Here is a 13,435-nt window from a genome sequence, read left to right on the forward strand (position 1 = left end):
GCTCATAAGTGGAATTGGCCACGGCTTAAAAAGCGGATAAGCATCTGTTCGAGCACTCATGAATAACCAAAGGGTCAATCAAAAGGGCATCAAGCTGCTGGGAGAGACGTGAGTGTTTCAACAACGCGTAGCGTACCAACAAATAAGGTCAAAATATATTAAAAACGATATTACGCTCACAAAATATCTTCAGTTTATGCCGCCCTCTAAACTTTGAAAATTAAAGGAAGCCCATTGAGGGTATGGAGACTTCCCCGTGTTGGCCAGCCAACATGACCGGAACTCCGCTGCACGCCATTTTGCTTGGGTCAACACGAGCTGGGAGCATGTTAAACCATGATTAATACGTGTTGATAAACAGTTATTGTAATTAATCGCGCCGCTCCTATCGCTTAACTTTAAATCAACTCGCTTGGGCTAACCTAATTGGCGCGACTTTTGCGTGGCCGGCATAAATTTGAATTTGGCGCCTCGCACCCACTCGCACTTGAATCGCAAATGGAATGCATTTATCATTCGCCTTTCCAGTCAGCAGGCGCACTTATCTGAAATTAAAAATCGCTTTCACCTGAATTTATGTCAGCACTTTGCTGCCAATACTTTGCACACATTCCTTTCGTCCTTTGGTCCTGTCGTCCTTTGGTCCTTTGAAGCTGTGCGTCCAATTGACGTTGCAATGCACCGGGGTCACTTGTTAGCCACAACAAACTTTTCCCATAATTAAAAGCTAACACAACTTTCGGCTTCTGTTCGACGAAAAGTTGCCCGACATATCGGAGTACACAATATGACCTCTTCTATTAGCAGATTTCTGCATGTTTCGGTCTATTTGTATAGATCCGTTCACCTCCATGGTCCGCATTTCTGCGAAAGTTTCCCCTGCTCACCTTGGATCTGTGAAAAGGTTCTGTAATGAGACAAAGTGAGTGAGCTCTGGAGGAAGGGGGAAGTGTAAGCCGGACAACCTTCTTTTGTCTTAGAAGCAAAATTAAATGTTACCACTTTTGGGTGAGCAGTGGGATGTATAGAATTTATAACCGAATTATTGGTTTAATTAAAGAAATTGTATATTGCTATTCATAATCATTTGCTCATAATATGTACAGAAATAATATTATTTTCTAAACAACCAATGCCAAGATAAGTCAGTAATTAAATAGTAAGCCCAAATAAATACATTAAGTAACCTTATGGTTTGAAACCTTCATTAAAAACTTCGAGGAATTCAATATTTTCTAAATGAAACGGTAAAAGAGAGAAAATACATGGATATCCTATTTTCAAACCATTTAACGTGCTATCCCACATGTAGATGGCGCTATTTCCACTTGTAGCCGAATTAAATGCAGTGTGGCCAGATTACAGTATTACCATTCATTACTTTTGGCGCTAAATTTAAAATGAGTTAATGAAAGTTTCAGTAATAATAAAATAGCAATAACATCAGCATATCCAAACATAATCATAAGCAGCGCTTTGCTATAGTGGCACCCCCTCCCAATACAAAAACCACAAATCTCATTCGAGTCCAATATATTAAAAACACATTTGCAATGTATTGTGCAAGAGTTAAAGGTACTTAATCATACATCTCTACATAAACAGAATATACGTATATTAAAAGCATACTCAGCGCAGCTGTATATAAAATATCAAATGCCTCAGAGTAACAAAAGTCGGCCGAAGAAGAACGAAGGGGTTAATTACACTTTGTACGGATACAGACAGAGATGTGCTGAAATGCTCACATCGAAAGCAACGGCTGCAAAATAATCCTTCCGCGCGATATTCCAAAAATATGTGTATATATATATATATGTATATTCAATTGAGGATTTAGCAATCACATTACTGGCACTCGTTACATTGAAGCAAATTCCCTTCTGTTTGTTTTTGTTTTTGTATCTAAAGCATTTTCACATCAAGATATTTTAGGTGGCCCCGCGAAGGGTGACGCCTCTACTTCTGGCCCAGATGCAGCTTGCCCAGCAGGGCGTTGGCCTGCTGTCCGGCGGACTCCTGGGCCTGTCCGGCCGCATCCTGGACGGTCTTCTCGACGGACTGGCGCTTCTGGTCGACGTACTGGTTGGCCTCCTGCAGCTTCTGGTCCACCGTCTGGCTGGTCTGCTTCAGAGCCCCATCGATGGCGCCCTCCGCCTGCTTCAGCTTCTGGTCCGCCACGTTCTCGGCGGCCTTCACGCTCTTGTTGATGGCGTCGTTGGCCGCCTTCTTGGTCTGGTCCACCGCATTGGCGGCCGCTCGCTGGGAGGCCTCCGCCACATTGGCCGCCACCTGCTTGGAGTTCTGGGCCACGGCCGCCGCCTGGGCCACCGTGTTGTCCACCGCCTGCTTGCCCTGGTTGACGGCTCCAGCGGCACGGTTCACACCCTGGTCGATTGCCTGTCCAGCCTTCTGAGCCTCCGCGGTGGCCAGAGCAGCGGCTTCCTTGGCTGCATCATAAAGAGTGATATTAGTGGGAAAATTCTTCAAGATATCTTTAAAAGTGCTCCTAAAGATATCTATAGAATTGCAGGGTTGTATTCCAGCATAAAACATAGGATAGATGTTCTGCTTAGTTATAAATCTCTAGCACATAAAATTGCTTTTCACAATTATAGAAATATTTCAATATTTATGAAGAAATGTTTTCAAAGATTCGAATCTTTTTCTTGGAAACATGTTTTACGTCAACGCGTCACTAAAGAATTCCATTTATTATGTTCTCTTGTGTTTTATATGCTTAAAAGTTTTGCGTTTTAGATAAATTGAAAATGGAATGCTAATGAGAAAACATTTTCAGCGAGAACTGAAAGCTGATTTTGAAAGTTATCTCAAACGGGACTCATTGAATTTTTCGTTGCAAGACTCTTTGGAAGACTTTGAAATACAACCCCGAATTTTCGAAGACATCATTTATGTGTTCTATCCACTCTTTCGGATTCGGTTACTCACCCGTGCTGGCGGCCAACTGCTCGGCCTCGCCCTTGGTCTGCTGGACGGACTGGCCCACCTTCTTGGCCTGCTCCTCGGCTAGCTTCTGTGCCTCGGCGGCCTTCTCGTTGGCCAGCTTCTCGGCCTCATCCTTCTTCTTGCTGAAGAGGTTGGCGGTCTTGTCGCCGAAGTTCTTCAAGGAAGCTGGGGATTGAAGGAGGAGAGCATTTTAGATCCTGACTGGGCTGGCTGGGTGGGATTACTTTGGTTTTGGCGACTGGGAAACATGCTGACTGGCCCTCTGAATGCTAACTAAGCTCTGGCCTGGCGCTAATTATAATTTATAGCCTAATTGCAATCAGCGGGATCAGATCGGAGATGCGAGATTTGAGATTTCAGATTTGAAATTCCAAATTCCAGACAGGTAATTGCCGAAACATAAACAAAGCAGCTGGAGCATGAACTATTTACATGACTAAATCGGATCGATTAGCCTGGGACACTTTCCTATTAATAGAAACTGCGCAACTAGGGGCTGTTGGAATCGTGATCGCCAGCCCCATGGCGTCAGCCTTAAAATTCGAGACTTGAGACTTATATTCGCAATTTAATAGAAATTAACGAGCGCCAGCTTTTGCTGTCCCCTCGAATCTGCATTCACTTGGAGTGACGTGTGCGTCCACTCAAATAGAAACATTGTGCCGCTGAACTCGGAACCGGGTGCGAATCGGTTGGGCGAAACGGAAACGGGCGGAAATAGCCGAGGAATTTCTTTGTAATATACATATGCTGCTTGTATGCGAATGAGGCAAACAAAGCTCGAGTATTCAAATTATTCGGCGTATGTGATGTCATAATGGGCAGCCGGCGAATGAAATCGCCAAGTTTCTAGTGCGGTCTATTCACGCTTTCTGATTGTGATCGGGAATGTGTTTATTCTGATTCGGTTCTCTGCGCAGAGATACTTTAATGGCCCCTCCACTCGGCCCATTTCCAAATAATTTAGTTTCGGCCAATTTCGCATTTAATGAGCCAATCGCCTCCGCAGGAGCCGAAAATTGTGCGAAAATAATAGTTTCTATTCTACTACTGCTGGGTATCGAGATTATGGAATGTGTGGGCTCGGCCGAGGTGTTGAAAAGTACTTTTACTGCTCGGAATGTATGTATGTGGCATTGGACTTAACAATCTAGAATCTATAATAGCAATTTAAGTGGAAGGAATCGTGCAATCTACACTGTACAATACTAAATATACGTATAGAGAGGAATCATGCATGCTAAGTATATTTGCTCTGTGCTGTTTTCCAAATTAAAATCGTATTAAAAGATACTTAAAACATATTCGTAGAATGATAAGTTACTAAAAAGGTGGCCTTACGTATAAGGCAACTGTAGTGTTTAGTATTCCCCGCCAAATCCTTTGGATATACATATGTATCTTAATGGCTTACACACGCTGAATTCCTAAGGCCAGCGGCCCTATTTAAGGCATTTGCGTAATACGACGCATTTTGTTCTTCAGTCTTTATTCAAAACTGTGGCAGCTTGTGGTCAACACTGAAAACCGGCTAGAAGCATGGCCAGAAGGTAACACAATAAGCCCAGACTCTCACAGCCTCTGGCGTCGTTTTTGTTTTGGTTTGGTTTTGGATTCTGCTCTCTGATTTTGTTTTCGTCGATGTCGCACTCCCAGCTGAGATAATGCGCAGAAGCCTCGGAATAGAGGAAAACCTGTAGCTGTAGCTGTAGCTGTAGCTTGGGCTACATGGGAACCCAGCTCGGAACGGACACACACACGGGCACGGAACGAATATCTATGAGTTACTGCGATTTGAGGTCTGCCGACTCACGTTCCACACCAGTTTTGGATGCCTTAAAAAGAGCTACAATCCGTAATGAATCGATGGAGCTACTGGGGCCGCTGTGGCCGCCGTTGTTGTTGCCGTTGCTGATGATGTCATGTGAGATACAACTGCACAATCGAGATACAATATACGAAAGAATTATATATGTGAGAGCCGCGCGTGGCAGAAAGGGGTGGCGTGGAACTCACACGCCCCACGAATTGTTGTGGCCCCCGGCGCAATCGTCATCCGACCGAAGGTCGTCTGAGTCAGCTGGCAACAGAAGGAAAGGCGGGCGATTCGTGTCCTGGCCACGGACAATCCAATGGCTGATGTCACGACCCTGCCAGGTAAATCAATAATCGGAAAGAACAAGGCCGGGTCAGACATCTAGCCCTTCGGGCGGGTTATGCTAATGACTATGAAGTCACTCCAGGCGCTCGAATCACAGAACTTGACTCCAAGCGATTTTGAGCTGGCGAAGATTACCAGCGAGTTCATAGCCAGCAATTAGCTCACTTTGGCAGACACAAATTAAAAGGGAGGACAAATCAGGGTCAAAGGAATTCAAGCATTTTAAGTCCATCTATCATCATCATACTTCTGAAGAAGATAGCTCTATATCGTACTTTCGAATACTTCCAAGAGTTATTTCTTATCTCAAAACCATATATCTAATCTTTGTATTTATTTGCATTACAGTTATATAATAATTGTATTACTTTTATTATGATATAATATTTACTCGCAATATGCCCATTATTACGCGGATGAATAGCAATCACGGAATTTAGAGGGTTAACATTACTGGCAATTACAGCACCCCATCCACCTTTCCGGCTCGTTTTCTTCGAGTGTATCTAATAGCCAATTAAACTGAATGACCCTAAACCTGACCCACTGGCGGGTGAGCAAATTAGCCCACGACATTGGCCTAGGCATTCCGGAGGCATGGACTTGTAATTGAATTGGCCATGCTGCCGAAGATGCCGCTCCAGCTCCAGCGGGCTCCAAATCGATTGGGTGCACTGCTGGCCAGCGGAGGATATAAGTACAGGAGGCGATTTGAGCCGGCTCACTGTGCACCGGCGGAAGCGAGCGAAATGAAGCATCTCCTGACTGCACTCGTGGCCCTGCTGAGCATCCTGCCGCGGGGCGAGCTCCTGGGATCAGGACCCCCCTGCCCGCGTCGCTATCTGCGCAGGATCAACGGCAAGTGCTACTACTTTTCGGTGAAAAAGGTAAGGGTTGATCTGTCGCATGGGGTTATGTAATAATACGATCTATCATTAACCCATTGAGATGAACTGGTTTGGCGCCCTGAACAACTGCCTACGCAAAGGACTGACCCTGGCGGACTTGAGCAACCAAAGGGACTTTGATGGAGCCATTGGGTTCCTGAGTGGCCTGGGCAACACGGAGGACTTCTGGTTCGGGGGCAACGATCTGTACCACGAGGGGCGCTTCCAGTACATCAGCAACGGTCGGCTGGTGCGCTACTACAGCAACTACAGCAACGTGCTGCCCCTGGAGCACTCCGAGTGCGACGACTGTCTGGAGGTGAGGATCCGCTCCGAGATCAACATGGTGTCGGCGGACAACTGCCACGAGCGACAGTACTTCATCTGCTCGGAGCGCTACTGCCAGGACACGGATAGTGGCAAGAAGCCGAAGCACCACAGCCACGAGCACTTGCATCACTTCCACCACGACATTGGCGAAAGTGCCGAAGGCGAGGGGGAGGGCGAAGGCGATGGCGACCACGACCGCCAGGACCCCATTGCCAGTGGCTCAGTGGAGCACCCGGAGCCGGACTCGGAGGATGCAGCCGCGGCGCTAGACGTGCCCGATGACGATCAGCCTGATCAGAATGGCGTCTCGGTGACTCCGGGAGCGGAAGTAACAAATACCGTTGACGGAACTGGTGAGCCGGGCGCAACTGCTGCCCCTGCCGCAGGAGCTGAAGCAGTTTCTCCAGCAGCAGATGGAGCCGCACCCGCCGGAGCAGCTCCAGCTGCCGAAGGAGCCGCCACTCCGGCCGCCGACGGAGCCACGCCCGAACCCACACACGCACCAGGAGCAGAAGCCCCCGCCGCCGCAGCAGCCGAGACTCCGGCACCGCCAGCAGCCTGATCTCCACAACTTGCCCAGCTGAATCCCACAACTATTATCGATTAAAAATAAATGAAAGCAATAATATTACAAATTATTTTTAAATATATTCAAGTGCAGGTCGGCTTGGTACACCAATGAAATTAAATATACGAGCAAGTAAATAAATTTCAATGAAAACAAGGTTTTAACTTTCAGATAAATCAAGGGGAGTGTATATGGTATAATAAGTTTTTGAAGATGGTATTATCGGCATGCAAACATCCATAAAAGTTTCTTATATGGTTTGTCCAATTTATCCTGATGAATATGTAATTATTCGAATTTTACATGTAATAAGTATTGAACTTAAACATGTATACAGAGCATTGAATTTATATCTGTGTACTGTTACGACTCGTAAAAAAAAATAAAAAATTATGGAGATGAACTTTAAGTCGAGGGTCACCTATTGACTACTTAATCGGATAGCAATTGAGTGGTTCAATTATCGAACCCTTTTAAGATGTCAGTGAATCAGGGAACTTCTTCATCCGAGATGGAAGTCTGACAAGTACCAGCATAGTTTCGATACTGATGGTGATTGAGGAACCACCGACAGAAGCACCAACCCCTGGACATCACCATGTCCAATTAGAATTAATCAATTTGATGGACTCCAGCAGTCGATAAAAATTCTGTGCGAACAACACACGATGCTCTAATGGAAATTGGTCACTCCTCGATAATGCAGATGCCACGCCCACGAAAGGGTATATATAGAACAGGGGGCGGCACGCATGCTTACAGTTTGGCTGGACAGGTGCCTCAGTTTTGCTGGCAGCCATGAGGATCCTACCAATTGTGATTCTGACCTTGATGGCGGTCCATTCCGGCTGCGGAAAGAAGCAGAGCAAGAAGGAAAAGGACAAGGGGCCCTGTGGCAAGCCGTATCTCAAGGAGCTGAACGGAAAGTGCTTCTATGTGGGCATCAAAAAGGTGAGAGAGCCTCCCATCACTTGGAAACCCATTCCAGTACCAATAGAGCTATCATAGATTCGAATAAGACCTCATAGCATAGAGCCCTAAAATAACGATATATCGCTTGAAATCTATTGGCAGATCAACTGGTTCGGGGCCCAGAACAACTGCCTGCGCAAGGGCCTCAACCTAGCCGACGTGTCCACGGTGGAGGACTTCAAGGCGGTGGTCCACTACGTGACGTCACAGGTGGGCTTCGATGACTTCTGGTTCGGCGGCAACGATCTGCAGTCGGAGGGGCGCTTCAAGTACATCAGCAGCGGGAAACTGGTGCGCTACTTGGGCGACTCCAATATAGTGGAGCCGACTCAACGCTCCAACCTGGACGACTGCCTGGAGATCAGGATCAGGCCCAATGTCACCGTCGTCCTGGACGTGAACTGCCAGGAGAAGAAGTACTTCATCTGCGAGCAGAACCAAGTAAAGTGCGCCGTTCCCGCGGAGGACAGTGGGGATGGCCAGAAACACAGCCACGAGCACTTGCATCACTTCCACCACGACGCGGGCCAGAAGGATAAGCAAGAGACGGGGATCAAAGAGCAAAGTGTGGAGAGCGATTCACGGCCAGCTGACAATTCGAATTCAACGGAAATCGGGGACTCGAAGGAGAAGGAAGCGGAGGGCGCGTCGACTCCAGGTGATGGTGGTGGCACCACGGAGCCCGTGTTCGAGAACGGCATGGAAAACGCCGGGGAAGCCATTGCCGAGCAGGACCAAACGGTGCCGCCAGGCGGCACGGGTCCACCACCGGCGGCAGACGCCACTGGAGCAGCCACGCCCGCACCGGATGCCGCGGCTGCGGAAGGAGCCACTCCGGCGGCAGCTGCTCCACCAGCGGAAGGAGCTCCAGCCGCAGAGGCCGCCACTCCTGCATCGGCAGCTCCCGAGGGCGAAGCAACACCAGCTCCGGCGGCCTGAACGAACGGACCTACCACCAACCGGGCGGACCAATAGACATGTAGGGAATCGAGGAATGTTTGAGCTTTCACCAAATAAATTTGAGTTTTAACAACATGAAGATCAACTGGGTTTCAGTCCTTTCCAGTTTCTAAAAACAATAATTCAAAGACCCACATATTCCAAGGAATGATATAAAATAATATTTGTTAGCAATAGTGGCTGATTCCTGTAATGAATACTATTTAAGTAGTCACTTTATAACAAATTTGGGATTTTAAACAAGCTTTTGGAACTTTCACAGAATGACCACATATTCTAGAATTCTGTTTTTAAAACAACCTGTTCAAGCAGAAAACAAAAAATTAATGTACTTAAAAGCTCTTAATCATTGGTTTCGCATAATTTCCAAATGAATGTTTTCAGCTGATAGACCCAACACATGCTAAACATAGAAGATCAAAGTGCTGAATAGGAAAAATATGCAGCTACTAAAAGTTGAACTACGCAGTCGGTGAGGAATGTCTGTCTAGGACTGAGTAACATTATCAAGGTAATTCAGTGGAAAGTTCACCATTTGGGGTTACTTACATTTCGATGCATCTGCTTGGCATTGAGTGGGAACAGATAATATTAATAGAATATGAATATGAATAGAATCTACATATAGTCCGTATAATAGAACGAAAGTGCCTATCTCAAGTGCCAATGCTTGACCATGCGGTTCTCAAGTGGCATCTACTGCCGGAGTATTTCAGAGATCGGAAGCGGAGCTGGCTGATGGAACTCTGGCTCTTGGCACCCACTTCCCCTAACATCAGGAACATAAGTGTGCCAGAGCCCCAAGGAACAGCAACAGCGTAACCGCTCGAAGATACAATGTATATATGGATGCCTCGGATACGTGTTGTGTGTAGTGTGTATCTGGGCAGCTATAATTATATACGTATCATCATTTGGGTGTGGGATGTGCCAGCGAGAACGGCAACTCGCAGTCCATTTGGAGCTACATATAACTGCGCCATAATTGGCTTACGTATCATCCACATCGTCGTCATCACCATCATCGCCATCACCAGAGCCGCGGTAGCGGATAATTAGGTTTTTGCTACTGCGACCCGTATCGGATCGAACACGCCCGGTTGGCCAGCCCCACCCGACCGCGGATCCAACTCCCGCGTGGCCAGCTGCTCCAACTACCCGACTCCTCGCTGCTCCGGTGATGATGATGTAACTTGGAAGTGAAGTTGCAGTTGGTTGGAGTCGATTGACTTCCTTCCTCCACTGCGGTAACCCACTCACTGCACATATATCATCCGTTTGTCTGGATGTATCGGATATACATATACATTTACATATGTACGATGCTTAGACCTAAGATTTCTAATTTCCAAACTTTCACATAAACGTCGATTGGCTGGGCTTTTCTTTTTTACCTGAAATCGAGCTGAACATTCTGAAACTGTTGCGTTTTTCTCGGCCGTTGGAGTCGAAGAACTGATTTTCGGGCTTGTGTGTTTGTTTGATCCGGATGGAATTCGAATTTGTTCAGATTTATTTGCGTTTGCGGCCAGCGGGCTAGGTATTTTTGGTGGAGCGCGTTTATTTTTAAACGTCCGACTGCGTCGAGAGCACAGAAACGTATGAGGTCGTGTGGAGTCGTAGTCACAGTACGTTGGCGTTACGTTCAATGATCTAAATTACGTATGCGTTTCGTACAAACTAAAAACTAAGATAAGAGCGCCACTCGTAAGAAATAGAGTCCACAAATGTCTACAAATTTCCAGTTGGCAACGCCTTTGCGGGACCTAAAGTGGTTGCACTCTTGGCGGCTAGGTGGCGCTCTATTTCGAGACCGATTGTAGGGGTACTACAACCGAACCACTGGTTAGACATATTCGGTGCTGCCAACTTTTGTCAAGAAAAAAATCAGTTCGATTTGAAATTTTGAAAAAAAAATGGGCAATAAATATTTAATTTCTAAGCCAACATAAAATTTTATCGTGTGGCACATGCTTAGGTTAAGGTATATAAAATAATAAGGAAAGGTAATTTACTACTAACCCTAATTGATTGCGTCATGGTTTAATGGCATTAGTGAGCCATACCGAGTAAGCCACTTTCGAAATTCATCAGTACTACTGAATACAACAAACCGAACGCAATGAGTCAAGTACTACGGATACTTTACTGTCCTCCCATTTTGATGCTGCTGCTTTTGCGTGCTGATGAGGCCAACGGTAAGGGCATATGCCTGTATTTCAGTGAGAAAACAGTGAGTAGACCTAACTAAAGTCCTTGAGCTTTGATCTTATTCAATTGCAATACCACAGGCTTCTTGGTTCAGTGCCCTGTCCATCTGCAAAACCCTCCACATGTGCTTGGCTGATCTAAACACCGAAGTTACCCTGATCCAGATGAAAAGCAAAATAAACGTAGACGACTACGAGTACTGGTTTGGATTGAATGCACACGATAAGCCCACGTACAGATACGTTTCGAACAACAAGTCCATTGAGTACTCCCCGCACAATTCAAAGCTGGTGAACAACGAAGGATGCGTCTATGTTAAGCACCAGAACGACTTTTTCAAATTTGAATCAGCAAAGTGTCGCGAACACCGCAGATTCATCTGTACTAAAACCGATGAATGCGATGGAGTTAGCACGAAACCTGGAAATTCAAACTGCGTCATAACCGCAGAGGAACGAGATATTGTGGCCTACTAACTTATAGTTTACTGGAGACAAATAAATGGTTTTTAGGACAATACATTTTAATGAGTTTCAGTGTTCAGTGCGAGTATCCTGAGTATTCAAATTACTGAATAGCATCACATTGCTTCTAGTCTGTGGAAGCCTTTTGCTTTGCTGCCGATTTAAGTTGAGCTGCATGAGCTCTGCACTTAGTTTTGTAGGCTTGAACCAGACGCCCACCAGGTGAAATGGCAATTGACACATGAATCTGATGGAAAGCAGTCAATAAGTAGAGATGAATCAAATTATTTCTATTCTTAATTACCTCCAGGTATTGCAACTCCTTTTCGTATGGTAAAGACTCCTCTAAGAGCCTTAGGATTGTCTGAAACTTTTCCGTGCCCAATATGTACGTCATTTCACCAATGTTCTGCTTGTACCACTTCGCATAGTTGTCCAGATTAGCCCGAACATCCATGGTTGAGGCAGAAGCAGCCCTTGCAGTCAGCAGCAAATGAAGCAAGGATCCCAGGGAGGCCGTGGATGCAGTCTGCATAAGTCTGTTTTTCAAATACTCTGCAAAGGAGAGGATCACTTTAACTAGATATTAGACTACAGAAAGCTATATATACTTTTAATGTATGTGGTGGTTTCAGGATTGGCTGCACTGGCGATGGATTGTACTAGTATCAGATAGGACTTCCACTGGTTAAATTTTTCCGTGTTTGACTGTTTGAATAGATATTGAAGGGCTGCCTGCTGATGACCAGCAAACATCTGCAAGTAAGATTTAGTTAGTACAGGATGCCTAGCTCGTTTTAAGAGAATATAACCTTATCGCAAAGGTGCTTAACAAAGGTTAGTTCATCGACGCCCTCATTTATCCAAGCGCTAAAGCTGGCGAATGCCTCGTCTACATTCTCCGATCGGTGAAGATCCAATAGGGTACTTAAATGCATGTTCATGCAAACATTTAGCGCTTCATCTGAGTAAATAATAGTTTAGCTACATGCATATCATGCTGTGGAGTACAAACACACACCTGGCAGGGTTTTGCACAAGAACTCCACATATGCCAAGCTGCATATTTTGGGATTGCCAACCAGGCCGGAATAGAGATTCCCCAAAGCGGTTGTCAGTATCAAGGTTAGCTTCATCGCAGACTCGGCATCTGCGGGTGTATAAATCATTTGAAAAGGGAAAACAGTCAGAGTCAATGTCAAGACCAACCATAAGCCGCTGAAAAGAAAACATTGGCGAGGAGGTCGTATTCGGATTCCAGGAATATAATCAAGTCCACCTGCAGTTGATCGGAGTCCTCCTTGCTGTGAATTCAGTTACGGATAAATGGGGTCCGCACATCTAGCAGCTTCTTTATGAAACCCACCTAAAGATGTACTGCGTGGCCGTCAGGATGCGGAGTTCCTGGAGCTGTCGGAGAACTCTAAAACTGCCGACATTCGCTGGCAGTTGGCAGAAGAACTTGGAGGCCAGAAACTGCACAGAATAGGTGTGATTACGAATACCTCTTCTACGATCCACTCACCTTTTCCGTGCCATTCAGAATCTTCAGTAGTTCGGCAAATTCGTATTTTTCAAGAGCTCCCAATTGTTGAATTCCGCATTGCTTTTCTATGATCTGCGTAGAAGACTGGCGATTAGGATGAACTCAGGATGATGTGTAGGATGAGTTGCTTACCCTGCATACGAAGCCAAAGCTATTGCCGATATTGGTAAATGTTCTATTTTCTCGCATATCTTCCGTTGTAAAAACTTCTAATTATAAAAACATTCAAAATGTACAAGTATTGTTTTTGTTGACCCGCGTGTAGTGTTACCTCGGCTTTTGTGGCTGAGAATACCACACCGCTTTGAGAGAAATCGATTATTTATAGCACGCTTATCGATTTCTTTTACAGCCGTTACAATTTCT

General features: G+C 45.7%; 5 protein-coding genes across 7 annotated transcripts; 3 read left to right on the plus strand and 2 right to left on the minus strand.

Annotated features, from left to right (window-relative positions):
* Positions 1-1,532: 1,532 nt before the first annotated feature.
* On the minus strand, positions 1,533-10,460 carry LOC117136574 (late embryogenesis abundant protein ECP63). 2 transcript variants are annotated; one of them, XM_033297532.1, is made up of 3 exons: positions 10,243-10,460; positions 2,953-3,135; positions 1,533-2,450 (listed from the first exon to the last, which is right to left on the minus strand). In XM_033297532.1, the coding sequence occupies exons 1-3, from the start codon at positions 10,259-10,261 to the stop codon at positions 1,960-1,962; spliced, it is 693 nt and encodes a 230-aa protein (XP_033153423.1). In that variant the 5' UTR covers positions 10,262-10,460; the 3' UTR covers positions 1,533-1,959. The 2 variants fall into 2 exon arrangements, with proteins under 2 accessions (XP_033153423.1, XP_033153422.1); XM_033297531.1 differs by lacking the exon at positions 10,243-10,460 and adding an exon at positions 3,195-3,279.
* LOC117136572 lies at positions 4,498-6,983 on the plus strand. 2 transcript variants are annotated; one of them, XM_033297529.1, is made up of 3 exons: positions 4,498-5,127; positions 5,598-6,018; positions 6,080-6,983. In XM_033297529.1, exons 2-3 carry the CDS (start codon positions 5,752-5,754, stop codon positions 6,908-6,910), a joined length of 1,098 nt encoding a protein of 365 aa, XP_033153420.1. In that variant the 5' UTR covers positions 4,498-5,127; positions 5,598-5,751; the 3' UTR covers positions 6,911-6,983. The 2 variants fall into 2 exon arrangements, with proteins under 2 accessions (XP_033153420.1, XP_033153421.1); XM_033297530.1 differs by lacking the exon at positions 4,498-5,127 and having other exon boundaries at positions 5,531-6,018.
* On the plus strand, positions 7,703-8,927 carry LOC117136575. Its single transcript, XM_033297533.1, has 2 exons — positions 7,703-7,867; positions 7,991-8,927. The coding sequence occupies exons 1-2, from the start codon at positions 7,715-7,717 to the stop codon at positions 8,825-8,827; spliced, it is 990 nt and encodes a 329-aa protein (XP_033153424.1). The 5' UTR covers positions 7,703-7,714; the 3' UTR covers positions 8,828-8,927.
* Positions 10,461-10,873: 413 nt separating the features above from the next.
* On the plus strand, positions 10,874-11,580 carry LOC117137139. The gene is made up of 2 exons (XM_033298439.1): positions 10,874-11,081; positions 11,140-11,580. The coding sequence occupies exons 1-2, from the start codon at positions 10,971-10,973 to the stop codon at positions 11,533-11,535; spliced, it is 507 nt and encodes a 168-aa protein (XP_033154330.1). The 5' UTR covers positions 10,874-10,970; the 3' UTR covers positions 11,536-11,580.
* LOC117137138 lies at positions 11,565-13,351 on the minus strand. Its single transcript, XM_033298438.1, has 9 exons — positions 13,202-13,351; positions 13,049-13,141; positions 12,890-12,999; positions 12,733-12,827; positions 12,545-12,673; positions 12,336-12,487; positions 12,135-12,279; positions 11,828-12,078; positions 11,565-11,770 (listed from the first exon to the last, which is right to left on the minus strand). Exons 1-9 carry the CDS (start codon positions 13,256-13,258, stop codon positions 11,651-11,653), a joined length of 1,152 nt encoding a protein of 383 aa, XP_033154329.1. The 5' UTR covers positions 13,259-13,351; the 3' UTR covers positions 11,565-11,650.
* Between the last annotated feature and the right edge of the window lie 84 nt (positions 13,352-13,435).

The sequence above is a fragment of the Drosophila mauritiana genome, chromosome 2R (genome assembly GCF_004382145.1).
Source record: "Drosophila mauritiana strain mau12 chromosome 2R, ASM438214v1, whole genome shotgun sequence".
Taxonomy (NCBI): domain Eukaryota; kingdom Metazoa; phylum Arthropoda; class Insecta; order Diptera; family Drosophilidae; genus Drosophila; species Drosophila mauritiana.

What these genes read in the sequence shown, in the direction of transcription:
- LOC117136574 (XM_033297531.1), bottom strand. Translation starts at nt 3,219, where the DNA reads ATGTTTCCCAGTCGCCAAAACCAAA. An exon ending in TCCCAGTCGCCAAAACCAAA is followed by an intron (nt 3,136 to 3,194) that starts GTAATCCCACCC and finishes TTCAATCCCCAG; the next exon opens with CTTCCTTGAAGAACTTCGGC. An exon ending in GCAGTTGGCCGCCAGCACGG is followed by an intron (nt 2,451 to 2,952) that starts GTGAGTAACCGA and finishes TTTATGATGCAG; the next exon opens with CCAAGGAAGCCGCTGCTCTG.
- LOC117136572 (XM_033297529.1), top strand. Translation starts at nt 5,752, where the DNA reads ATGCTGCCGAAGATGCCGCTCCAGCTCCAGCGGGCTCCAAATCGATTG. An exon ending in ACTACTTTTCGGTGAAAAAG is followed by an intron (nt 6,019 to 6,079) that starts GTAAGGGTTGAT and finishes TAACCCATTGAG; the next exon opens with ATGAACTGGTTTGGCGCCCT.
- LOC117136575 (XM_033297533.1), top strand. Translation starts at nt 7,715, where the DNA reads ATGAGGATCCTACCAATTGTGATTCTGACCTTGATGGCGGTCCATTCC. An exon ending in TCTATGTGGGCATCAAAAAG is followed by an intron (nt 7,868 to 7,990) that starts GTGAGAGAGCCT and finishes ATCTATTGGCAG; the next exon opens with ATCAACTGGTTCGGGGCCCA.
- LOC117137139 (XM_033298439.1), top strand. Translation starts at nt 10,971, where the DNA reads ATGAGTCAAGTACTACGGATACTTTACTGTCCTCCCATTTTGATGCTG. An exon ending in TGTATTTCAGTGAGAAAACA is followed by an intron (nt 11,082 to 11,139) that starts GTGAGTAGACCT and finishes GCAATACCACAG; the next exon opens with GCTTCTTGGTTCAGTGCCCT.
- LOC117137138 (XM_033298438.1), bottom strand. Translation starts at nt 13,258, where the DNA reads ATGCGAGAAAATAGAACATTTACCAATATCGGCAATAGCTTTGGCTTC. An exon ending in TTCTGAATGGCACGGAAAAG is followed by an intron (nt 13,000 to 13,048) that starts GTGAGTGGATCG and finishes TATTCTGTGCAG; the next exon opens with TTTCTGGCCTCCAAGTTCTT. An exon ending in GCCACGCAGTACATCTTTAG is followed by an intron (nt 12,828 to 12,889) that starts GTGGGTTTCATA and finishes CTGAATTCACAG; the next exon opens with CAAGGAGGACTCCGATCAAC.